Raw genomic sequence first — 27,430 nt, forward strand, 5'->3', positions numbered from 1 at the left:
AATTCCGTCGACACGAATGCGTCCAACGGAATATAAATTTGTTTCAGCTATGGTAGGTGGCTCTGAATGAGTATAGTATAAATCTTGTGGCTGTCATTTTATTGGATTGAGTTTATGCGAGTAGTTGTTTTGGTTGTCGATGTTTGTATTTCCTGTTTATATCATATCTACCAAGAGAATTTATTAGTTTGTTGTTACACGGCCGACTTGATGTGCTCGCTTCGCTTCTCCTTTACCGGCCTTGACAATTCATTTTGATCCCTGTGTTAAAGCCGTAATCGAGAAAATATGAAATTCCCGCCAGATGCCACTGACTCCCAAGGTTCACTGAGGAATGTGTGTATGGTTTCTTGTACGATTATAATTAGTAATATTGCGCTTCTTTCTACCGGTATGTGAGTTTATTTTGATATGATTCAAAGTGACGTATTGTTGTGTACTATTGTGTACTTCGAATAGAAAAAAAGAGTGAAGGAGCAATATCATTCCACGAATTTCCGAGTGACAGGGAAAAATGATTATATTTCGTGGCCATAATATTGTACGAAATGGAAATATAAAAATTGGAGTTGTATCCTTCGAAGAGGTGGAAAATTCAAATATTTTATTTTATTTTAGTAGGTTATTTTACGACGCTTTATCAACATCTAAGGCTATTTAGCGTCTGAATGGGATGAAGGTGATAATTCCCGAACGGGAATCGAACCCGGGCCACCTGGTTTCGCGGATAGACGCGCTAACCGTTACTCCACAGGTGTGAACAAAAATTCAAATATCTTGGAGCAACAGTGACATATAAATGACACTCGGGAGAAAATTAAACGCAGAATAAATATGGGAATGCCTCTTATTATTCGGTTCAGAAGCTTTTGTCATCTAGTTTGCTGTCAAAAAAATCGGAAAGTTAGAATATATAAAAACAGTTATATTACCGGTTGTTCTGTAATTATGGTTTTGAAACTTGGACTCTGATTTTGAGAGAGGAACAGACATTAAGGGTGTTTCAGAATAAGATTCTTAGAAAAATATTTGGGGCTAAGAGCGATGGAATTAGAGGAAAATGGAGGAAGTTACATAACGCAGAACTGCACGCATTGTATTCTTCACCGGACATAATTAGGAACATTAAAATAATCCAGACGTTTGAGATGGGCAGGGCATGTAGTATGTATGGGCGAATTCAGATATGCATATAGAATGTTAGTTGGGAGGCCAGAGGAAATAAGACCTTTGGGAAGGCCGAGACGTAGATGGGAGTATAATATTAAAATGGATTTGAGGGCGGTGGGATATGATGATAGGGACTGGATTAATCTTGCACAGGATAGGGACCAATGGCGGGCTTATGTGAGGACGGCAATGAACCTCCGTGTTCCTTAAAAGCCATAAGTAAGTAAGGGAAAGATGCGAAAATGGCTTAAAGTGATTTCACGCCAAGACTGTTCCTAAAGCAACTCCCCATCTTCAGTCGTTTGTAGTTTACATTTCAGGGAAGAAGATTATTCTAATAATGGGAAATTTAGACTATTAAAACCAAATGCTGTGCCAACAATATTCCCTCATTATTCTAAGTATAAGTGACAGATATCAGAAGACCATGACGAACAGTTACTAAAACTGATCTCCCTCCACCCAAGAAACGCAAATCTTTTAGTAATATTGGTTTTTCACTATTTGACCACGGATGTTCCGAGTGGCTCAGTATCAGTTAATGACATTCCCTTCTTGCCAGTTGAAAATGACCATAAAGCGACGCAAACAGACGTTGTCAACTTTGTGGAGCTGAAAAGAAATAATTAACAGATTGCATGTGAAAATTACACAACTTAATCAGGTGTTATAAGAGAAGCAAGATGAGATAACGAAAACAACCGAAAAACTCCAACTAACTGAAAGAGATCCGTCACATAAAGAACAAGAAAATGTATGGAAAGAGGCCGATGAAGGCAGTATTCATGCAAAATTGATTCTAGATCAGCTGCTTAATCATCGAAAGAGAATACCAAACAAGAATATATTAGAAAATTTGTGTTCAGAACTTGAGCCGTTACTGTGTAGATGCCCTCTCTTGCAATGCCAATTTGTGATGAAAACGGCCAAAACGGTCTTGCTAATATCATTACTATGAAATTTGTTAGGCCGCTTCTAGATAGCATTGCAGCAGCTTTAACTGAAAAGCTTGTTCCTTCGAATAATGCGGCTTATAATCAACTGAGTCGCAAAATCTTCTAACTATGATTCTTGAATCTGCAATATCAAGTGGAAAGTATCAGTGCAATGAGTGAAATTATAAAACTTAGTACAAGTTATGGTAAATAATTACCCAAGTGATTACTTTGAAACATCGCAGTTTAGTCTAGGGGTGCTACTCAGCGAATGAACTACAAAATTACGTCTCTGTCATCATGTTACTTAAACTGAACAGGTTACTATGTGGTACCTTCCCCGCTTTTAAACTCACGCTTTTACCATAATTAACAGAACTAAACATAATAATACTTATTATTTTCTTATTTATTATTTATAAGTGTTATTATTAATCTTTAATCATTTATTTTAATTCATATTGATTTTTTTTCTGTGGACACCAGAGCTTGGCAGACAGCGCCTAGTGGTGGAATTTAGAAATTATCCAATTTCAAGAAAATATTACTATTGTCAAGGCCGTATACAAAAAAGCGAAGGAAACATCAAGTCGGCCGTGGTTGTTATTGAGTGCTGCCTTGTGATAGAGTTTATTTGTGATTTTTTGTATATATTCGTGAAGATATTCTATTTGGAGGTCATCATGAAGTTGTCGTGTACTTGTTCCCCATCCACTGCCGTGAATGGTTCTCAGTATTTTGTTCTGGATAACTTGTATCTTGTTCATAACGGATTTGCTAGCATATGCCCAAGCTGGTGCTGCATATGTTATCATACTTCGAATTGGGGCCTTATAGACATGCAATTTAGTTTTATGTTTTAATGCTGGAATTTTTATTAGTGGATATAATTGAAGAAATCTACCCATGGCTTTTCCTGTTATTTGAGTGACATGTTGGTTCCAGATTAGTGTTTTATCCATAGTTATTCCTAGATATCTGATTTTAGAGGTCCAGTTGATGTACATATGTATTGAATAACTTGAGTCGGGTCCTGGGTTGGGCATGTCGTTTTTTTTTAAATAATTGCAGAGCTTGTAAGAGGATTTATTTTAATTTTCCATCTGTAGGTCCATGTTTCGTAATTATTTAAGAAGTTCTGTAGTCTATTGATTGCAAATGGTAGGTTTTCTGCGGTTGATAAAAATGCGGTGTCGTCGGCATATTGAAACTTGTGAATATATGGTTGTGTAGGGATATCTGCGGAGTAGAAGTTATAAAGTAAGTTATACGTGATAGCTTGGATCCTTGTGGCAAATCTGCATATAATATGTTATACTTTGTTGAGGAGGCACCTTGATGTAAAACTTGAAATTTTCTGTTGGAAAGGTATGACTTAATAAGGCGTATTCATTTTGGGTTTGTTCCAACTTGAATCAATTTATAGTATAGACCTGTATGCCATACAGTGTCATAAGCTTTGTTAACATCAAGTAACATCATCGCAGCATACTCTTTGTTGTTGAAAGCAGTGGTGATTGTTTCAGTTAAACAGAGAAGTTGCGTTGTTTTGCTTCGTCCTGACATAAATGCAAATTGTTCATCGGGTATACATGTCTCTGTAGATGTGGATATAGTCTGTTATATATCACTCCTTCGTAGATTTTTCCAAGTGTGCTGAGCAAACTAATTGGTCTTCTGTTTTGTGGTAGTTGTTAGTTTTTCCTGGGTTTGGGAATTGAAATGATGCTCCTATGTTCGTAATACCGTATCGCGATATTTCACATTACGCCCGCGGCTCCACTCGCCTTGGTCGAATACGTTTTAATCCTGCGAAGCGCCGTGAATTCGCGGATGCAAACAGCGGGGACTGCCGCTGGTCAGCCTACAGAAAACATCGCGAAAGTTAGCTGATAATAATTGATGTACATATGAGCCAGAACCTCAATCAAAGGCAGGGGCATTATATACACAAATTAACAGGAGTAGGAGGTATGCGCTTTGAAAGCACAATATGCAAACGTGTTTCTAGCTCAGAGAGGACAATAAATGATGTTTCTGAAAATGCAATAGAGTGGAATGAGTCTTACATTATACCGGGTGGCGCACGAAAAACCAGCCCGCCACGAGCAGATACAAATAACAAGTGAAAGAAAGAAAAAATAAGCTAATGCAAAGGTCTGTATTTACTGAAACGATTTTGTCTTTTACAGTAGGTGCTGAAAATGACCTCCTTGTGCTTCAATGCAATTTAGGGCGCGCCCTAAATGTTATTATACACTTTGCGCAACTCTGCTGAATCAATTCTCAAAATTTCATTATGAATATTGTCCTTCAAGTCCTCTAATGTTCTTAGAATATTAGCGTACACTCTTTCCTGTAGACTGCCCCACAGATAAAAGTTACAAGTGGTAAGGTCCGGCGAACGCGACGGCCACAATCCTTTGCTGACAGTCCTTTCTTCTGTGAATCTTTCATGAATTCTTGAGATTGACTCACGTGAAATGTGACAAGTCGCCCCATCCTGTTGAAAGACAGTGTACAAGCGTTCATGGGGCGTCAACTGTGCATAAAATTCCTCAAAGATTCGCATATACACATCAGTATTTACTGTTGTTTAAAACAATATGGGACCCACAATCCGACTTGCTGACACAGCACACCACACTCCGATTTTTCTATCGTGAAGAGGTTCCTCACGAATCGTATAGAGATTGTTTGTTGACCAGTATCTGGTGTTCTGGGAGTTTACATGTCCTGTCAGATGAACCAGGCTTCATCACTCATGAAATACAGCAGCGGATCCGATTGTTTGACGTAGCTATGTCACACATTTTGCCTTGTCTTCCTCCTTCAGTTCTTGGACACGTGTCATTTTGTAGCTCTTCGTCCCTATATGGTGTAAAACGCGTTAACAAGACTTATGTGAAACATTCACTTGTTGCGACAATTTACGTGTCGACTTCTTAGGACTGTGGATCTTTCGTGCTTGAATATCCGCGATCATAGCAGGTGTACGAATGGACGGGGCTCGATTCTTTTTTGCGTTTGCAACTAACCCTGTAGTAAGCCACGTTTTCACCAAGTCCTGTATACTGCTCTTTGCTGGTATGGAAACGCCAGGAAACTTGTTTGCAAAAAGTCCCGCGTTTTCTTAAATGAACCGGTAGACACGTACGCCTCCACTATTGCGATTCTTTCTTGAAGAGAATACATAATCATCATAATTATCATCATAACCATCATCATATCCTCTTCTTTTCTGACGTCATATCCTCCTTGTGAAGGGAAGATTTTGGCATCCTTCTGTTTGCAAATCGTCCCGTATTTGGCGCTTTTTACAACCACAAATGTATTACCACCCGATCTATGATTACAATTTCATTTTACACATCTTCATATGTTGATAGAGAATACGCCCCAATATAATTTCATTTCCTGAAAGTGTATCTGGTAGTTTCCATGGACCATAGCCCAGGGTTTTGCCTATATTACATATTAAATCGTCAATTGCGTGTTAATGCTGGTCACATTGGAAAAATATATGATTAGTATCCCCTGTGGCTTTTTGACAATTGCACTGTGGTGATTCTTTCTGACCTATTAAATATAAATATTGGGGAGTATGTGTCGTCTTCAGTTTCAAACATGAGATAAAAGAAATAAACGGCCGGTTAACGTTGTTTCTCATATACCAGAGCTGTAAGGATCCCCCTGATAATTCTGGTATCTGTTCGATTTGTTGGCGAGTGAAATCTTGAAGGGTAATTTTAAATAAATTATGGTGTTGCCATGTTGTTGCCTCTTTAGCCAATTTGTCCGCCATATTATTACCACTTATATTGGAATGTCCCGGGATCCAGATCAATTTTATTGAATTAGTTTGAGCCAGAGTATAACAGTGTTGTTTGATATTAATCTCCAGCCATGAATAACGAGTATGGATGTGAGTGTTTGTAATTGCCTGGATAATACTTTTTGAGTCTGAGAAAATTAAAATAGAGCTGTTTGTTATCGTGATATGTGATATTAAGGCTTGCCGTAGAGCTGTAAGTTCGGCAGTGTACACTGTCATTAGGTAGTTTCACTTTGGCTGATGTATTCATAGTTTGGTTAACCCAGACTACCCCCACTCCCGCCTTGGTTTTTCGATCCATGGGTAAATAAAATCTGTGAATGTTGTGTCGGATGTTGAGCTCTTGTAATATATTCAGAGAATATTTTATGGGTTTGCAGATCCTGTTTATGGAATGTGGTGATGTCATGTGGGATTGGCCAAACTAAAATATTATAGGGGATATAATATACTGGGAACCTTGGAAAAATGGGGGAATTCTGAGGGAGATATGACGATTGAAATATCTGGTATATCGAAGGTAAATGAAATTTGTAGGTATGCATTTCTCTTGCATACAATATGGTGATACCTTTTAGTTTATTGTAGAGCGGTGAAGTGCAATTGGTAACTATGGATGCCAGAAATTTGTGGGCCAGTCGATTTTGTCTAGTATGTAGTGAGGGTGTATGCTATTTCACGTAGTGTTGTCTCCTTTTTTGGGTTGCCGCTAACACCCATAATTTTCTTGGCCACCGTATAATATATTTGTTCAATTTTCTTATTAATTTGTTTATTAGGTTCTGGTAGTATAGGGAGAACATATTCAAGAACTGCAGAATATGTTGTTGTAAAACATCTGTAGGTTTTTTGGATGATTACCCCATTTTTTGTGAGCCAAATATTTAAACAGTGTGGCTCTTTGTTGTAGCTTAAGAATAATGGTTTCGTAGTGGTTATTAATTTTTAAATTATGATGAAGAGTAACTCCTAATATCTTCATTTTGTGTTGGGCCATAATTTCTGTATTCGGAATAAAGAATCGGTGTGGAATGGATGACATGGTATGCTGGTGAGCAAAAATCGTATATTGAGTTTTGTCAGCTTTTAATATTGTAGTCCAATGTTTTGAAGATGATTCAGTGTGGTAATGATATCACTTTGAATCTGCTGAAACTCGCTGAGATATTTACTTCACGTGTCTGAACCAAGCAGTGTTGCCAAGTCAGCGGTTTTGTAGCTAAATCTGGTGTTTTCAGGACTATGGTCAGCGGCTACCTATTTATTTGGCGTTTTTTTTATGATTCCGGCAGAGGGAAATGATATTTTTAAGTTTTCCTTTCTGTAAAGATGTTGTAATTGTTTTTATTTGTATTTACGGACAACAAATTTAGGTAATGATAAACCTGGGTTTAATATGGTATTATCACACTTTTTAATTGAGATAGTATAAAATACCAACGTTTTACTGTATGTTGGCTCGATTGCAACCATGTCCATTTCCTGCCTCAACCATTGTTGTTGTACAAATAAGGTATGACACATTCGTTAAAGTGAATCACATGTAGGCCTTGTTTTTGTAAATGAATTTGACATATTTAATCATAAGCAGGGAAAGGATTTATATGTAAATACATATTTACTTATAAAGCTAATATAATTTATATTTTGCATTATCTTTATGTTTCACAATGTGTAGGGTTGAAAAATCCTACTTTTATTTTCCATATTTTTCCATATTTTAGAGTTTAGTACATATTTTCGTTAATTTCCATATATTTTCCATATTTCATATAAAACAGTCCATATTATATTAGGTTTAACAATAAAACAAAACAAAATTCCATTAACTTTTAAAAATACATTTCAACAATAGAGATTTAAACACATGTTCAGTAATCCCTTTAACATCAGAGTTATTTGAAAATTAGCAGTCCTATCAACAATGGGAAAGTAAGTTACAAAACTGTATTAATTTAATTTAAAATTTTTAACAGACTTCAGTTGTGCAGCTCAACAGTTAAATGCCAGTCAGAGTACACATAGGTTCAGTTTTGTAAATCATACTATAAAGACGGTAAATATGCCAAAAGTACGTCATTCAGTCAATTTAAAATCAAAACTAACAAGTTACATTTCAGAATTTAAAGAAGATGGTTTATCAACTGACAATAAAATATTATTTTGTAATTTGTGTCAGTGTGCAGTATCATCTACACAAAAGTTCCTGGTGCAACAACACATTACAACTAGTAAACATCAGGCCAACAAACAACTAAATTCCAAGCAGAGACAATTGTTTTTAACACAACCAACAACATCGAATGTAAGATCTGAGTTTAACATCGACCTGTGCCGTTCTCTCATCTCTGCTGATATTCCTCTCTACAAACTAAAGAATAAGGTCTTCAGGGAATTCCTTGAAAAATATACTCAACATACAATCCCGGATGAGTCAACACTTAGGAAGACGTATGCTCCATCCATCTACGATGAGACAATACAGAAGATAAGAGATGAAATTAAAGATAGTTCAATTTGGGTTTCCATTGATGAGACTCCCGACAAAGAAGGTAGACTTGTTGGTAATGTAGTTATCGGTTTGTTAAGTGAACAATATTCTGAACGAATTCTTTTACATTGTGATGTTCTAGAAAAGTGCAATAACAAAACTATAGTTAAACTGTTCAACGAAGCTATGGGTATCCTGTGGCCAAAGGGTATTATGTACGATAATGTGTTATTCTTTATTAGCGATGCTGCCCCTTATATGGTCAAAGCTGGACAAGCATTATCTGTTGTATATCCTAAATTGACTCATTTTACTTGTGTGGCGCATGCATTTCATCGTGTGGCAGAAGTGGTCAGAGACAATTTCCCTAAAGTAGATTTGTTGATTTCATCAGTGAAAAAAGTATTTCTCAAAGCTCCCAGTAGAGTTAACGTGTTGAAAGAAATGTACCCTGAAATTCCATTGCCACCAAAGCCAATTTTAACTAGATGGGGTACATGGCTAGAAGCAGTTGAATATTATGCCGAACATATAGACTCTATTAACAATGTTCTCCTTGCATTGGACTCTGAAGATGCAGTCTCAATTGATACTGCGAAAACAGTTACCTGTGACATAAGTGTGAAGAATGACTTAGCTCACATTCAGCATACATTTTCATGCATCATAAAAACGCTCAAAAGTCTCCAAAATAGGCACCTTTCACTATCTGAAAGTTTTGAAATTATAAATAGTACTGTGGAACAACTGAATCGTGGTAGAGGTAAAGTTGCAGATGCAGTAAGAGCTAAGGTGGACACTGTACTTTCAAAAAACCCTGGATATGAAGAACTACAAAAGGTTGTTGCTGTGATGAGTGGTGAATCAACAGTGAAGATTAACTTGGACTTATCCCCAGCAGACATTGTGAAATTGAATTATGTACCAGTTACTTCTTGTGACGTCGAACGCTCTTTTAGTCAGTATAAATCTATCCTCAGAGACAATAGAAGAAGATTCACTTTTCAGCACTTGAAAGAAATGTTTGTAACCTATTGTTATGGTAACAGACAATAAAAATTGTGTTTTGTTGAAACTACATTGGAAGATAAGGTACGTCCATTATATTTTTTGTTTAGTTTGATTAAAATGTACCAATATTTAACGTACATAGTCATTTTTTTTATAATTTTAAGTCCATATTTAATTCCATATTTTGGTAAAAATCCATATTTAATTCCATATTTTGGTAAAAATAACTACATATATATTTACATATTTCATATATTTTTAGTCCATATAAATCCGTTCCCTGATCATAAGTAATAGATAATGAACTGAATTATTATTTTTATTTATGGTAACCTATTATGATAAATTATTTAATTTACTATTCCGCATTATAGTTTATGTAACACATATATACTTAAAACATAACGAATGTTATGCTTAAAACTTAAACCGTGCTACTCATTATTGGCAGGCATGTCTTCAGCTCAGTGTGAAATCAGATTTCGAACCGACTGGTGTGATTGTGAATGTGTTAGAGATGTGTGGAAAAACATAATCGGAAGCTTGGTGTAAAATATGGTACAAGGTGATATTGAATGCAAAATATTATTAAGATTTAATAGCGAGTGTTTTTGTGTTGCTCGGGAACAGTTGCTGAGTGAGATACAGTGCCGGAAAATTAACTTTCTAGAGTGGAGAAATGTTTCCAACACTACAAGCTTCTGGGCAGAGGTGAGTATTATTTTAATTTCCAGAAGATTAGAAATAGTATATATATTAAATTTTAAATCTCATTATGTTTCATTCCATATTTTAGATTGCGATTTTCAGTGATGCATGTAATTCGTGATCATCTCTTCAAAAACTGATATTTTCTTGGATTGGAGTATTGTATGAAACGAATAAATGCAATTGAAGTATAGACAAATTGCCTTTACAAGTTTTCATACGTAACGTTATACTTAATTATAATTGCGAATGTAGAAATGTAGTAAGTAGTGATAGAGTAAACATAACCTATAATTTTAACAGATCAAAATATGCGTGCGATGCAACTGAAAATTATTGAATCGTGCATAAATGAATGTGCAAGAATTTCGTAATGAAGCATACTTTATGTCAATTAATGACAATATTAGGTACTGTAACGGTAATGAAAACTATTCGATATAATTTTTGATAATATACTACCATATCTCGGTTTTAGTTCTAATTGTGTATATTGTCAAACATGTATTATTTTCAATGCGAATGCGACTCTGGTATAGTAAAAAAATAACAATAATTAAATGTCGGGAATCGAATTCGGCAAATATTGGCCTGATTGGATTCGAACTGAAGACATATTCCGCGAATGCGACTCTGTGTAGCCTTTGCAAACTACGCCCATACATGAAACCGAAAGCCTTCTGTTATGTATCTTGTGAAAGATAAGCAGGAACAAACAGGATGGAAAATCCCATGGTAAATACAATTTTGAAATTCGAGTAGGATTGAGAAAATTTGAAAAATGTTGTTGCACTTATGTATTGCCCCAAGATGTACTTAAGGAAATAGGTAACTTATGATGATAATAATGTCAATGTTACTTATGTCCCGCCCACTATAGAGACATAGGCCAATTTTACACATATTTAGTATAACTTGTTGCTCCTTTGACAGGTTAGGTTTGGTTAGTTTAGGTTTTTGTTATAGCCTATCTTGCATATACGATTATAGCGCAACATTGGCAGTGATAAAAGTGAAATATTCGTTCAGTGGGCTTTGGATAATCTACAATGACCAATAATAATAATAATAATAATAATAATAATAATAATAATAATAATAGGCCTAATAATAATTTAAAAATAATATCACATCACAAAAATATTTTCATAAGAAACACGACATGAGTATGATTTCTTCTGTTTAGGTACAATGGCTGTGTTCATACCTGTGGAGTAACGGTTAGCGCGTATGACCATAAAACCCGAACACGGGTTCGAACTCCGATCGGGACAAGTTACCTAGTTGAGGTTTTTTCCGAGGTTTTCCTTCAACCCAATATGAGAAAATGCTGGGTAACTATCGGTGCTGCACTCCGGTCCTATTTCACAGGCATTATCAACCTCATTTCATTCAGGTGCTAAATAATCTGATATGTTGATACAGCATCGTAAAATAACCCACTAAAAATGGCTGCATATAAGTCGGGTAATGAAGGATAATCATCTCGTGAGTTGAAGGGCTGTATAGCATCCTCCTGTACGAGGATGAAGTCGATTTTGCGTAGAACATAGAGCCTAGAAAATGATACACACTTTTCATAATTCTACTTTTATATAAAATTCTCTAGTTGCTAAAACTGTATAGTTTGTATTTCAAATTTGGAAGTGATATGTTAAGAGAAATCTGGAGTTTTTTAACTGCAGTTTAGCAGTTTTTTAAGCTTTTGCAGCAGTAAATGGAATTCTGAGTTGGCAAAACTGGAACCAAGTCATACTAACAATACAATACAAAACATAGTCGCAACAATAGGTGACAAATTGGCGGGCGACAATTTGCAGTCTGTACTCGGGCCGGTTTTTCGTGCATCTCTCTGTGTATATAATATATAATTTGCTATTCATTTAAATTATTTATGCTTTCATTATTTTTTTTTTTTTTTACTTTCTTCGTTCTTACATTTTTTCACTATTCTCTGTTTCATATTTGTTATTCCCTTTAATATTTATCTAACCATCTTTTCATTAATGTATCTGAGAGCTAGAGTGACGCAAGTCACAAAACAATTTTACAGGAGAGCCTAAAATAAAAAATAAAAAATTCTCATATTTTTGTTATTTTTGCGCTCTTATTCGTTTCTTATGAATATAATATTTATGTTGTATAGACTACTAGCCTACTTACTCTTTGCATGATCAACACCTTTTATTTTCCATCGGTTTGTTACATTGGAATTAAATGGACTTGCGTTATTTTAGCTCTAAATATAAGTAATACTTTCTGGACTTACATTTTATTATTCACATACAAAATAGTCATATTTTTTATTCTTATTCATATATCAAAATACAAGTGACAGTAGTTTAATATAATAGATCAGGCCTGCACAAGGTTTCCGCTCTCCGAGCCGGCTCACAGCTCATGAGCGGAATGCAGATATTAGCTGCGCTCAGTATAGGGTGGACTGGAAGAAGGGGGTGATCTCGTACAAAATATACACAAAAGGGAAGTACTAGTACGAGTGTTTATGAAATGAATTCCCGTTCAGTGTTTGCAAAACTATCTCGGACTTATTAATTAATACAGAAATATTTATTTTACAGAAATAATAGAAATTTTATACCTACTTAAATGTACAATATCATTTTGTTATATTTTTATTTATCAGTACATGAAAACGAGGTTTTATGCTGTTGGCAGCTGAAAGGAACAGTAGCCTACTGATCGTAATGATCGTTACAGATGTTCGATGCCTGCCTTTATTAAAGTTACGATGAAAGAGTAATGGAACGGAAAAAAATTCCCTCCGGCGCCGGGATTTGAACCCGGGTTTTCAGCTCTACGTGCTGATGCTTTATCCACTAAGCCACACTACATGTACTTCGGTACATTAAAATAAAATAATATAGGCTATATAAGTTAATATATATTTATTAAAGTTGATTATAGAAAACAGTTGCTCACAAACATAAATGTTGAGCCAAACATAGCAATCATTTTCACAGCCAGCCTGTGTAGTCGTGGATATCATTGCTAATGTTTAGTCTTGTAAAACTTAACCAGGCTAGTAGTATTATTCAAACGATCTTTAGCCCTTAGGCCACATTGAAGATCAATAAGTTCGAGCTGTAAATCGTTAAATGTTATGTTTTATTTAACGACTCTCGCAACTGCCGAGGTTATATGAGCACACTTAAATGCAATCGACCTGGCCCGGAATCGAACCCGCAACCTCGGGCATAGAAGGCCAGCGCTATACCAACTGCGCCAACCATGCCCACCTGTAACTTATATGACATTGTTTCAACTGGTGTTGAAGAATTTATTATGATAACTTTAAACTTCTTTCCAATTAAGACAAGATTTTTAGTAGGTTATTTTACGACGCTTTATCAACAGCTTATGTTATTTAGCGTCTGAATGAGAAGAAGGTGATAATTCCGGTGAAATGAGTCCGGGGTCCAACACCGAAAGTTACTCAGCGTTTGCTCATACTGAGTTGAGGGAAAACCCGGAAAAACCTCAACCAGGTAACTTGACCCGGGAATCGAACCCGGGCCACCTGGTTTAGCGGCTAAACGCGCTAACCATTACTCCACAGGTGTGGACCTTAAGACAGGATCTTGGAACATAGAATTAAAGTCATTTTGAATTTCAATTAATATTTTCACATAATCGTTTAACATGGCTTCATCACGAGCAGTTTCTATCGTTCGAAAGTAAGCCATATTACCTTCCCGAAACTGACTTACGAAAAGTGTAAGTTTACGACTGAAATCCCGTAATTTATTCAACATATCAACACTGAGCTGGCCTTTTCCCTGAAGAGAGATATTTAAATTGTTGAAGACTAATATCTTTAGTATCTTTATGTCTGGACTCGTAATGACGCATTACAGTATGTTATGTTTCTTTCTACCTTTCAAAATGTTGTGGCAGATAAAGCACTGAGTATTTACTCCAGCACCTATGAAAAAATAAGCATTTTCCCATGCAACATTGAAAGAATTTGCCTGATCACTACTTTTCCGTCTTTTAAGTGCCCATAGTTCTCTGAGGTAAAAACTTTGTAAATTTGTGAGATATGGAGTGGGCAAGCACTTTTACAGATCAGCCATTATAACTGTGTTTTTTCAATGTTTTTTGCGGTTTCCTTATACACCTGTTTCAAGCAGTACCTCATATTTACCTCTTCCATATGCATATCTTGTTTTTTTATGGTTTTAATCTCTTTTTCTGTTGTAGCATCATGCAAGTGTACACAGTAAAGATCGCATGTATCACATGTATCAACATCTGGTTGGTGGAAATCTAAATTGAAATCTTCATTAAAGATAGCCTACGCCTAAATAGCCATTTTTTCGCTTCTTTATCTCCGGTAGCTTTACATTCATCAAGTAAAGTGCATATATTTTAGATATGTTAAGATGACTGCCAAAATATTTCTTCTTTGTTCGTTCTCGACTATAATGGCTTTCATAAGAGGGATATTTTCTGATGTGGGATTTATTTGCTCAATAATGCAATCAGGAGTTTTACTGAATGAAGAATGTCTGCCACGTTTATCAGGTTTCACCATTGCAACTTCCGATGTTTTCACCAATGCTACTCTCATAAAGGATTCTAAGATGGCTAATGCATTCAGAAAGAATGTCTTACACACTGATTCTTTTGCAGTTTCTATTGTAAAAGAATACACATTACTTTGTGTCCTCACATTTGCCCTTGTTGAGTCTCTTGGTCTACTCCGTTGTACAGATTTACTCGTGACACATGATGATATAAATTGACATTTTCACTCCAATATTCCTTATGATTTTCATTTCGGGTAGTTTCAGTCATGCGTTGTGTACATTTTAGCCAAAACCAAAGAGCAAAAATAGCTAATGTGGACTTACATTGGCTTCCTATAAAAATTATTAGAGCCAAATAGTAGTAAGTGGACTTACTTCAATTTTGTTCTAAAGTGAGTTGGACTTACATCATTATAATCTTGTTTATTTCGTTTATTACTATTATTAGAGATTTGTTGCATTGTGGCACTCATGCATTGCAATAAGGGCACTTCAAATATGTAATATCATTTTCAAAAAAAAAGTGGACTTACGCCACTCTAGCTCTCAGGTACAGATTATAGGAAAGAGATGTTGATTGCATCATTCGCGTAATCATCCTTCCCAGAATTCAAACGCACTTTAAATGAAGAACGAGATTTTATTCCTGAAAGTCTCTGGAAGTTACTCATTTCATTCAGAGAGTGCTGAAAGTGTAATGTTGAACTGAATTTTGCAACAGGTGTGAAAGTTTATTAATCGAAATAAAAGCGTCAAATTGAATTATTCACCCGAACAACATTATAAGTTGTGATAGAACTACGGTATGTCTGTCCGCCCGCATGCGATGGAAAGCTTTAATTTTTCCTAAATCAACATTTGGCACCATTACAGATACATGACATTACTGTTTAGTAGAACGTTATAATTTTTAAAACTATTACAATTTTTTACTCACCTGTAATTTTTTTTTTTTACAACGGCGTTCGGGTAAATGATTCAATTATGAAATAGAATATGTAATACACAACCACCTTCCTTCATACAAAATTCTATACAGAAAGTCATGTTTCGCTAAGCAAGAAATATAAACTTGCAAAATTCTCAAAGATAATACTGAAATTTAATCATCATTAGAGCATTCATTTTTAGCCCCTTACCTTTTAGTTGTGTGCACATGGAATTCACGTCGTTGTTTGTTGGCATCAGATCGAAGGGGTGGAGTACCCGCTGGGACACACTGGACACGTACACTCGTATTAATATGAAGGTAAAATTCCGAGTCCTTAACCTGATTGTCAGTAGAGCTGGACGATTGTTCACTGCCTACCCTAGTGAACAAATTTACGTGGTAAATATGTTTCTTCAAATTACAATGTTGTTTCAAGTACTTTTACTTCCCCTTATTGACGTCTTACACAGAACACATATTATAGAGTCGGCATGTGACTTTATATCTTCATTTCCAAAGTCCTTCACATTCTTATTCAAACGATCCTGAGAACGTTTTGCTTTTGGCATTGTAAATGCACCGAGCTTGTACAACTAAAAATAATTGACACGGTACGTTCGCTCTGTGCTCTACGTGGACGGTCTGTCTTACAACTCCGCAACTATTTTGTATGTGATCCGTACGTACGCAAGGTCAAGTGACGTCATCCATACTGCGTACAGCTAACTTAACATTCGCTGTCTGTCGTGTTATGGGACTAAAAATGAATGCTCTAATCATCATCATCACCATCATCATCGTCCTTGCAGGCATTAGGCATAGTGGCCTGTTACGGTCTCCGTCCATCTTTTCAGGGGGCGTCTCAAAGATCGTCTTCCATATTGTGGTATATAGCGGAGAATTTGTCTTGGGAGTCTGGAACGGACCATCCTATTGACATGGTTAAGCCATTTTTGTCTATAACTTAGTGGTTGAGATTGGAGATGGGGGAAATAATTTAAATACCGATATATTGATATTGCAATATATTGCAAACCTAATTTCGATAAACGATATATATTGCAGACAGTGGCGGCTGATTGACTGAGGCAAGTGAGGCCGGGCCTCAGTCACTTGGCTTAGCAGAAATCAAATTTTGTGTTTTTATATAATGTATTAGTTATTTGAATGAAGCATCGCTGTAGAAGCATTTTAAAACTTTGTGAGGTATATAGACCTGTTTTGCAGTAAAATTTACTCCTGAGGCCAGAATCGCTCGTGCCGGGTCTGGTTGTGGTGTATATAGACCTGTTTTGCAGTAAAATTGGTTCCTGAGGCCAGAATCGTTCGTACCGGGTCTGTCTTCTGAATTTCCTGTATTTTCGCGGGGTTTGAGCTTGCGCTTAAAACGTTGTAGCCGAGGCACAATTCGTCTGGCCTCGTGGCCTGGTCAGGTTTCACTCCTCACATGCATGGGCGGGCCTCAAGGGTAGAGTGGGGTGGGAATAGCAATGGTGACTTGTCTTCCTAAATAGGTCATAAATAACACAAATTCCAGCTCTTTGGCAGGCAGAGACCCACACTGATCTCTCCCCTTATGTCTTAGTTTATGACTTAAGCGAGGGTGTTGTACTATTGTGTCAGAGCTGGTACAGTAGTGAATCTGGGTCAATGTTGTTATGTATTTCGGGAAAATATAAATAGAAACAAATGCGAGAAATAACGCTGGTGTAGTTAATTCATTGTTAAAGTGTCCTTTTTTCAAGAAGAAATAATATTGAAAGAAAGGAAGTTTTAAATAAAGAGAGAGACTACCGACGCAGTAGCGGCTCGCGGTTATAAAGGTTGGCAGTTCTGCATGAAAAATAGTGTATTTAACAAACGCATGCTGTTTATTGCATCTAAATCGGATAACGCGTGTAATTACAGCCCCTTCTCGAAGTTGACTGTGCACCCGAAATTGTACTCCAACCATCCGCGCGCCCTATCCACTACGTGCGCTACACCTATCCCACCTGGCACTAGTTACGTAGTGGAGATGTGCCCCATACATTGATACCTGAATGAACAACCATCAGGAACTTTCTATCGTTCGAACGCTTTTAACTCCTATCGAATTTCTTTACGTCAACTTTTCTAGCCTATACCCGTACCGGAAGACGGAATTATAAAACAGAGAGCTGGAAGTTCCCACAGACTTGCAATAAAATATCGTAACTTGACCAGTTTCTGAACATGTTTGTTGCATTATTAAATTTAATTCTTTGGCAAGAAATGAGCTGTGGGACACATAAAAAATTCTCCGTGTTTCCCACTCATTACGTTAGCCCCGCCATTAACCTGCAAAATTAATTCATGTTGTTCAATTATGACTGAATTTCCGTTAAACCTATATCCCATTAAGATAGTTTGCATCAAACTTTTTGCGTCATGTTTTGGTGGCAATGAAGAGAAATTTCCAATAATTTTATTGCTATCCAGCAATTAATTTTGAATTGTTTCCATAGTTCCTTTCAATTGTGACGAGCCCTATAAATGGTCTTTGGAAGTTTAGGCCTAATCTAATTGTGGAGTAAAATCAGTCAAACCCAGAAATACATCGCGGTTTGTTGAATCTCCTGATTCAGCAAGTCCTCGCATCGCTAATTCAAATGCGGCACAGAATTTCACACAGTTAATTATTTTAGATAGACCATATCTCTCTTTAGAAACATTTCCTTCTTGTTTCTGAATGTTAATCCGATACGCAGAATCAAGCTGTGTTAGAATATTTTAATATCGTTAACAGTGACAAATCTGTTTGCCTTGAAATGAGTTTTCGAATTTTCATGCTCTTATAGTTTTTTAAGTCAAATTAACTAAATCCTTCACTCCGGTCTTTGTCCATATATTTTCTCCTCTAAACAGAATACATAGGTGGGGGAGAAAGCGTTTTCATGAGCGCAGCAAAAAAACCAATCGTTTCCATTACACATTTCGGTATTAAAATGACTAGTAGGCTACATGATTTCCTCGACTTTTTCCAGAAATTTCCAAATTTAAATTTGGTGTAGGACGTCCTAATTTCTTAAGTTAACGTGCAATTTCTCTTTTAATTTCGAAAAGGATTGGTCGATTAGGATTTTATTTCATTCATTTTTAATATAAAATATTTCCTTAGACACACTGACTATTCACATCACACCACCCACAGTACTATAACACACTGGAACTGTAATGACATACAGTAAGTCCAGAAGCCTGTGTGTTCTAACGCAGGTCATAAAGAGATAAGGGTATTGGCGGTTCTTTTGTATATTCGAACAGATCTGCTTCGGTTGCAGCTCCAATGCAGTCTTATGGGGCGGTGAAGAAAACCAGTTTTCTGCTGCCGACTACCCTGCGTTGAGCTCCAGGAACTGCCGATCACAGATTCGAAAAGTACACTACAGCTAAAATTCTCGAGCAGTTCAAGGCTCCTACAGACAATAAAATCTCGAATCAAAGGAGAATGAATTGGAAAAATAAATGAAACAATGAACTAGATTGCATAAAAGCACGTTTTGCATTTTTAATTTTACAGGTCCATTTAAATGGCGGTTCTGCAGCTCTGCAGTTCTTATTGTAGATCCGCCCCTGCACCGAGATACCTACGACATCGCTGACAATTTTTCTGACAGATAACCTTAAAACGCGAGTTTCTATTGCATCCTGGTATGGGCAACATAAATGGTTAAGTGGTAATGTTGTGTAAAATAAACTTCTCTGTTGGCCTTGTTCGTTGCTGTCAAGGGAAAAAAATAAAAAGAACAGAAAGGAGAGGATTTTCAACACATAATGTGGGTTGCTTTATCACACTGAAACAATCACTGAAATTCACAGCATAAAGGCTCCCCCAAACAGACGCGATACGGAATGCGTTACGATAGCGTTACGATTTTGCGATAAATGTTTTCATTGCGTTCAATGATTGTGTTGACACACACGCGATTATCGCAATATGCGTTATTATCGCAGCAAGTAGAACGCGACGATTTTGCGTTCTATTCTCCCGGAGATGTAGATCGCGAGAACGCCACGAGTTTATTTTGATGCTGGGTTGAAGTGTGTCATTTATGGATTCATCTTCAAAGGAAGAGGAACTTCTCTTTCTTTGATGAGAATCGTCGCAGGCAAAGCAGGCGCAGGTAAATCCATGGTAGTCATGTATGGTTAAGATAAACAATATAAAAAGGTATAAAGTGATGATTTAGCTTTTCTTTGCCAAGAACGTGAAATAAATAACAAGTACGCCTACCCGATTATAAACTTTATTTATTTTTTTTTTAATTTGCTCCTTTTGTTGCAGAAGGTTGTGGATTCACGAGTTAAATGCCACAAGGGAAGAAAAAGATTAATTTTATACCTTAGTTCAACAACTAACCTTAGCACTCTGCTAACCTTGAAGAGCCTACTAGCAAAGAATTTCAATGTTTAGAGTACCCATAAAATAACGAATTTTAATGTGATGTAAATTCAGTAGTAATTTATTCTAAACATACCTACGTCTAATGATTTACTTACATAAGTATATCTAGAGTGTGGTAAGATATTGAAAGTAATAAAACTCCGACAAACAAATTACATAACTTTTTGTTTCCACATACTTTATTAATTTTATATTTCTGCATAATTATTTATAATATTGTACAAGCATTTTGCAATTTGCACAAATATATCTTTTTTTCATTTGTGCATTTTTGCGACAGTTATTTATTTTCTAGCTTGAACCCCGCGTAAGTCTGCAAGCCAGTATGACGTCAAATTATAAATAAATAATTGCACTTATTGTTTACATCTAACTTTGTAGCTATCTCCTTCCATTTCTTCTCCTTTTCCATGCCACAGATTTTCCTTTACGAACTCAATAAAAAATTCCACGTTCGTTTACAAGTAATCCGAAATCGCAATCTGTGAGCACAAGTGATATACACCTGCTGAAGGTAACTGGTCTTTGCGCTGTGGCTGGAAAACTAAAATCCGCATATGTGGTCACCCATTACGATAATCTGATTGGCTGGGGACGTTAGAATATCGTATATCGCGGACGCGCCAGTTTGGGCACCTCTTCGCGATAGTGCGATATTGCGTTATCGCAAAATCGCAACGCTATCGTAACGCATTTTGTATCGCGTCTGTTTGGGGAGGCCTTAACAGCTTATTTGGTGAGTGACATTATTTTTCATCAATAGTAGGCTAATAATAATAGACATAATAATAATAATAATAATAATAATAATAATAATAATAATAATAATAATAATACAGTAATCATGATATTAATAATATAACAATAATTAATATCATAAATAAACATTTTCTGTCGGAGGCACTTAAACTAGTTGCATCTGGCCTCACCGAGGATTTCGATCACCGGCCGCTACTGATTGCAGAAAATATATCGGTATATCGAAACGATTCGATATATCGCTATCCCGTAAGCAAATTAATAGATAGGCCTACTAATGCAATTACATTTGTGAGCGTACATTTATTACAATAAACTTACATTTTAATAGCCTATTTCTTATTAGAATTGAAATTAACATCATAACAATCAAAAGATTAAGTGTAAAATTGCAACGATATACAATACATTTTCAATATCATAATTGAAGACATTATTTCAAAAACAGCCCTTGTCAAAAATTTCGATTTTTCAGGAAAACGAAAAAACAACCCCCAGCCCATGTAAATTATAACACCGAAATAAAAAAAGGTAGACTCTTTCTTCAGGATATAAGAATCAGATATATGATAAATACATTTAAGTTTTTAAATATTAGAGACCTATAATTAATTATTGAATGTGGGAGCGTGTGACATGGGCAATTTTTGTATTAAAACGATACAAATGGAGATTGTAATATTATTATTTCAATATTTAATTCAATATTTAATATTGTATTGCATTATCAGTAAATTAGCAAGAAATAACAACACATGTTAATAACTTTCTTCTCCACTGCTGTTGACGCTTCAATGTTTACAACATGTGTATTGGCAGTTTCTGTTTCTGAAACAAGTTGGAGACTTTCAAAGAACCGGCGGCTTTCTGGAGACAATAGTCCATACAGTTTTTTCAGGTCCTCCATTTTTATTGCTTGATCTTCAAGGGTTCATTGTAAAGAGGGGCAAACGATAGTTCTTGAGGTATTAGTACCCTTTTACGGATATGCATAGATCTCTATGGCCCCGAATAACTGTCCCTTACTCCTACGTGTGGGAAGTCTCTGTCAAGCCTATACATTCTCAGCTGCATTAGCTTCAGTTGACATCTAGAAGACTGAGAAAAATAGGGCTCCACTGTAGTCTTGATGATGTTGAGAAAATCTGGTGTATGAACCTCTTCACTTCAAAAGGTTTTGGATGTACTCTGCAGCTATAACTATTATATCATCCCACTGATTTGGAGTTTGCACGAAGGCAGTTCATTTTTTCTTTGCAATTGAGGAAAAGTTCTGATCATTTGACAAAAATGAGTGGCCTCTTATGAGGAACAAGTGCGTAACTCGTTTGAAAACTTGAAAACAGTGTACTAGCATGTACAAGAAGTACACCATACAAACATTTTTATTTTGGTCTGGACAGCCTTTTAATATTATAATTAACTCATTTTTTAATAATTTCTTTCTTTTAGGCGATCAAAGAGCAAAGACATGACTTCATTTGTCCCTTCTTACCAACTGTTTCATGATAGGTAAACAGGTTACCTCATCATTTGGCAAATGATACTCAAAAACAATAATGCCAAAGCTGACAAGAGTAGTAGATTACATTGGATCTTAGATGTGGGACAGGCAAATTCTGCATGTAATCGAAACTAAATACTGCAGCTATGCCTTTACGAGCTCTCTGTATGGTCGTTTCATGACATAGAAAGCCTCTGTTTTGAAAGATGTATTTGCTTCTGATCCATAAGTTTGACATTTTTCATCATTGCTTTCACAAGTTTCTAGCTGTTGGGCCAAGGTGTCACATACGGTTCAGGTATCAGACCTAGGTAGTCTGAAGGAAATATTAAATTTTTATGTAAAAATATGTCAGTAGATATGGTAGGATACTTGAATGTGATGTAACTCCATAAACATATTGCGCATTTCTTTAACTGAAAGTGTTTCTAGCAGGTACAATGTATGAAGATTTCTTCGTATAGAGTAAGGGGACTGCCGGGGTTTGAATGAACTAATATGGTGCATAATCAGAGTTTCAATTTTCTTTGGAACCGCCTTGGGGCGATTATTGTGTTTATCTCTGGAGTCAGTAGAAGATTTCTGATAGTTCAGCAATGATGTTTGTACAGTACGAAGACACCCTCTTGTTATCCCATGCAAACTCATAAACGCATTGCGACAAACAGGCACATCTTCGGATATACCATCTGAACTTATTCTCACCTTATAATACAAATATTTCCCTACGTGATTAGTATGTTATTTTCCCTCTACTTTAATTTTCTTAATAAAATCTTCCTTTGTGCCCTTTCATTTTCTTTTCTGAAAATTTAATGTAATCTACTTCCATCGTTACTAGCTATGATGTACAAGAAACTAAAATGAAATGCTCAGTGACTGTTTATTGTTGCAACGTGAAACATTTAAATATTTATTCAACTTAACACAATGCTGCCAATAATTATTATATAATGCATAATGTATCTAATTAATTCAGTGCTGAAGACATTTAACAAAAGAACAATCCATGTCAGTTGACAAGGGCAATTTTTGTTCGAAAGCAGAATGACATGGGCTGTTTTTGTAGAATCGGTGTTTTTTCTTATGGCTACTGCGCCTGACACAGGTCGTTTTCGGCTTTTAAACACATTTCAGATTATGGCAAAAATGCGCCTCCACGTGATGGTGCCCTTAACTCATTTTCGTTAAAAATTGACAAGGGCTGTTTTTGTAATAATGTCTTCAATTTTATTATTATATAGTTCCTAACCTAAATCAAAATTATGGTGGAGGTAAGATGAGCTTAAATGATACCATGGGAAAGTGTTAAGTGAACTCTATATGGGTCAGTATTTGACATTGAAACATTCATTCATTCATAGTGTTCTGCCAAAAGGCAGGTCTTTCACTGCAAACAGAGCATTCTCCAGTCTTTACTATTTTCTGCCTTCCTCTACTCGTATGTCTCTTCATAATTATGATCCATATATCTTAATGTCGTCTATCGTCTGATATCTTCGTCTGCCCCGAACCCTTCTCCCGTTCACCATTCCTTCTAGTACATCCTTCAGTAGGTAGTTTCTTCTCAGCCAATTCCTTTTCCTCCTCCTGATCAGTTTCAGCATCATTTTTTCTTCATCCACTCTTTCCAATACAGCTTCGTTTCTTACTCTGTCCATTTCACACGCTCCATCCTTCTCCGTATTCACATTCCAAATGCTTCTATTCGCTTCTTAGTAATGTCCATGTTTCTGCCCCATACAATGTTACACTCCACACAAAGCACTTCACTAGTCTCTTCCTTAGTTCTTTCTCCAGAGGTCCGCAGAAGATGCTCCTTCTTCTATTGAAAGCTTCATTTGCCCTTGCTATTCTTCTTTTGACTTCTTGGCAGCAGTTCATGATACTGCTTATAGTACACCCCAAGTATTTAAAGCTGTCCACTTGCTCTACTGCCTCATTTAGAAATCACAAGTCTACCTTCTTTACTTTTCTTCCCATGGTTTGCGTCTTGTTGGCAATTATCTTCAGTCCATATTGCTCACAGCTGTCATTTAGCTCCAGTAGCTTATCCTTTAGTATTATCTAACAACACCATATCAGCAAATCTTAAACATTCTATTCTTCTTCCTCCTACTATCACTCCTCCCATGTTCTGAAAACAGTTCTTCACTAAATCCTCCAAGTAGATGTTGAACAGGGTACGTGATAAAGGGTATCCTTGTCGTACTCTTCTCCCTATTTCACTTGCTTCTGACATTTTTTCTCCTTTGACTCGTTTCATTTTTAGGTTACTGAAAAGCCTTCTCTCTTTCCAATCCACTCCAATTTTCTTTAGGATCCCCATCAGTTTTTTCCAATCCATGATTCAATTATTCTAATTTTATATAGGATTCAATCGAGGATACAAATATAATGCTATTTTCTAGATAACAACGTAATCATTTTTAAATGTAAGCAAACAGTTCTTGTATTCATTTTTAAATGTCAGTAAACAGTACTTGTATTCATTTTTAAATTAAGTAAACAGTACTGACAATGTTACAAGTTTTAACAAACTTCACAATTGATTTGATACAAACCTTCTATAGTAAGTTCCCATTGCAAGTTATTGTTACACTCCACCATTCAAAATCTCAATGGTGGTGGTGATGGTGATAATAACGATGGTGATTATGGGGATAAAATTTTTATCTAGTAAAATATAGGCTATAATAAGAAAACAATGTCAGTACTAGGTTGTGCATAGAAATCCTAGCCGTAAACAAATCTCAAACCAGTATTACATCCTTGTTTCTCTTTCCATTTAAAAACACAGAAATAAAAGTTTTGAAGTCAAATGGTTCCTTTTCAGAGTGGCGGTTGCTCCTGGCTTGGAGAAATTAATACTAAAACAGTAGTAGATAAACCTCCCGTCTCAGTCTCACGTTCGCACACGTTGGATTTTGAATTTGGTACTGCATATTAAATAGTTTGAATTCGAATTCTAGACCAGCCAATCAGAGAAAGGCATTGATTTGATTGGATATTTCAAGATTGCACAATTATGTAACTGCCCACTTTCATTAACGCCATCTCTCAGGGAATTATCGGAGTTAACTAGTGTGGATTTTGTTGTTCATAATAATTCCACAAAAGCAAAAACAAATATAAAAAAACCGATAAATTTATGAGAAAACCGATGTATTATACGATATATTGAATAAAAATTTCGATATCGATATATCAAAACGAAAATATCGGTATTTCGTAAAAACCGATATATCGTTCCCATCTCTAGTTGAGATGTTCATAAATAGGTGTAATTTTCAATTATTTTGTAATTAGTTAATTCCTTTTGTGGTCAAGCAAGCTGCAGCCGGCAATCCTCCTTAGAAATCTCATTTCCGCAGTTGTTAGACGTCGAACATCTGAGTTTCGGACAGTCCAGGCCTCACTACCATACATAAGGACAGGTCGGTTCAGAGGCTATAAGGTGGCAACCCCACAACTGAACTTACTACTCCTCGGCTAGCAACCGATTAGTAGGACATTTATTTGCTTTCAAGTCTCCGAACAAAATAACCCCGACCGAAATTTAATAGTTAATAAAATACACTTCAAGAAACATACCCAAAGGAGTTGAAGAGTTAATTGAGATATATTTACTTACCTTCGTCATATCAAAGTCTTCCATGATTCCTGTCCCAAAATCGCAATTACTAGCACCTACTGAAATGCTAGTCGCTAGTAAGGTCGCTACGACAACCAACATTCTTTTATTTCTGTGAAGGAAATGAAATAATTAACAGAAGTTCCAAAAATTACGCCACAATCTGATAAACTTAGGCAAAAAAAAAAAAATGATAGGAGATTTAAGAAAATCCCTATTATTGGACGAAACGTCTATAGGCCTACTCGAATAAATTTAAGTAACAAAATACAATATGAAGCGCCCACTGCAAAAAGGGGGAATATCGTAAATTTGTGAAAAATGAGATGAAGGTTCAGTACTATAGATCAAAGGGAGTAGAATATAATACACTTTTGCAAGAAAGATGATAGTTCCAAATCAACATCGTGCTGAAGAATTGGTATATCACAAAAAGAGTGGGAATCTCAAAGTTTAAATTGCATTTCCTGCAAAATGCAATGCATTCGACATTCCTCCTTTTTGCAATGGACTCTTCTTTCTTTCCTTAACACTGTACTGTATTTTATTTGATATTCATAACTCACATAGTACTCAATATTTCCATGACTGTTGCCTACAAAATTGAATTTAAACTTTACTTATAGACAGGGGCAGGTATTTATGCAGATTAATTTTATCATTTTTTTTATATTGGTGTCGGCGAATATTGTTGGAGATTAATTTGTACTCTTGGCGGAAATTAATGGAAATTTTGGAAAATAGTAATAATTTGGAATTGGAGTATTAATTCAGAATGAATATTACTTTCCAAATAATTAACATTAAAGGTTCGTTGGATTCTGGTAAAAGTGCGTAACGGCCAATAGACAATAACTTATTTATTTTATTGAGACTGTATTTAGCACACATCCATAAAAAAAAAAAAAAACTCGCAGCCCTCAAATTAACACTTTCAAATTATTGGTGAAATGTTGAATTCTCCGTCTTTTGAGTTCACTAGTGTAATCAGAACACCTGGAATACCATATAATGTAGCCTACTTGGATATATAACAAATTCAAGTGAAACAAAAATCCGAAAAAAACTCAGAATATGAAATTCGCTATAAAACGACGCAATAGTAATAATTCGCGAATGTGTTCATATTTCGCTGTTAGAATTTTATTTCGCGATTGTTTTATCCGCATAATCAGAATCTCTTAATCCGTAAAGATTAGTAAAAATCTATTTATATCTATTATGTCGTGATTTTCGCGATCTACATAAATACCCGGCCTTGCTTATAGAACATTACAGTATTTATGTTCTACTTGTTTCATATTTGTAAGATTTGATGTATCACAGTCATTTCAAACCGGCCAACCTGTGACGTCAGAGCGAGTTTCCCCGTTAGGCTTCAGCACGAATCGGAGTCACGTAGTTATCATGATTTAGTCATGACCATCTTGACAATCGCTTAAGTTCAAAGTTCTAAAAAACAAAGGAATTGCT

General features: G+C 35.8%; 1 protein-coding gene across 2 annotated transcripts in view; it reads right to left on the reverse strand.

Annotated features, from left to right (window-relative positions):
* LOC138694334 (lazarillo protein-like) overlaps nucleotides 1-26,067 on the reverse strand; it is a 47,464-nt gene extending 21,397 nt beyond the window's left edge. Inside the window, exons 1-2 of one of the 2 annotated variants that reach the window (XM_069817951.1) lie at nucleotides 16,101-16,199; nucleotides 15,843-16,013 (exon numbers count right to left, since the gene is read on the reverse strand). Coding sequence is in view for 1 of the 2 variants with exons in the window: in XM_069817950.1 (XP_069674051.1) it covers nucleotides 25,958-26,059 (102 nt within the window). In the remaining variant the exon portion in view is untranslated. Of the gene's footprint in view, nucleotides 1-15,842; nucleotides 16,014-16,100; nucleotides 16,200-25,957 lie in introns of those variants that run through there. The other variant, XM_069817950.1, reaches the window with a different exon arrangement.
* Between the last annotated feature and the right edge of the window lie 1,363 nt (nucleotides 26,068-27,430).

This window comes from Periplaneta americana, chromosome 2 (genome assembly GCF_040183065.1).
Source record: "Periplaneta americana isolate PAMFEO1 chromosome 2, P.americana_PAMFEO1_priV1, whole genome shotgun sequence".
NCBI lineage: Eukaryota > Metazoa > Arthropoda > Insecta > Blattodea > Blattidae > Periplaneta > Periplaneta americana.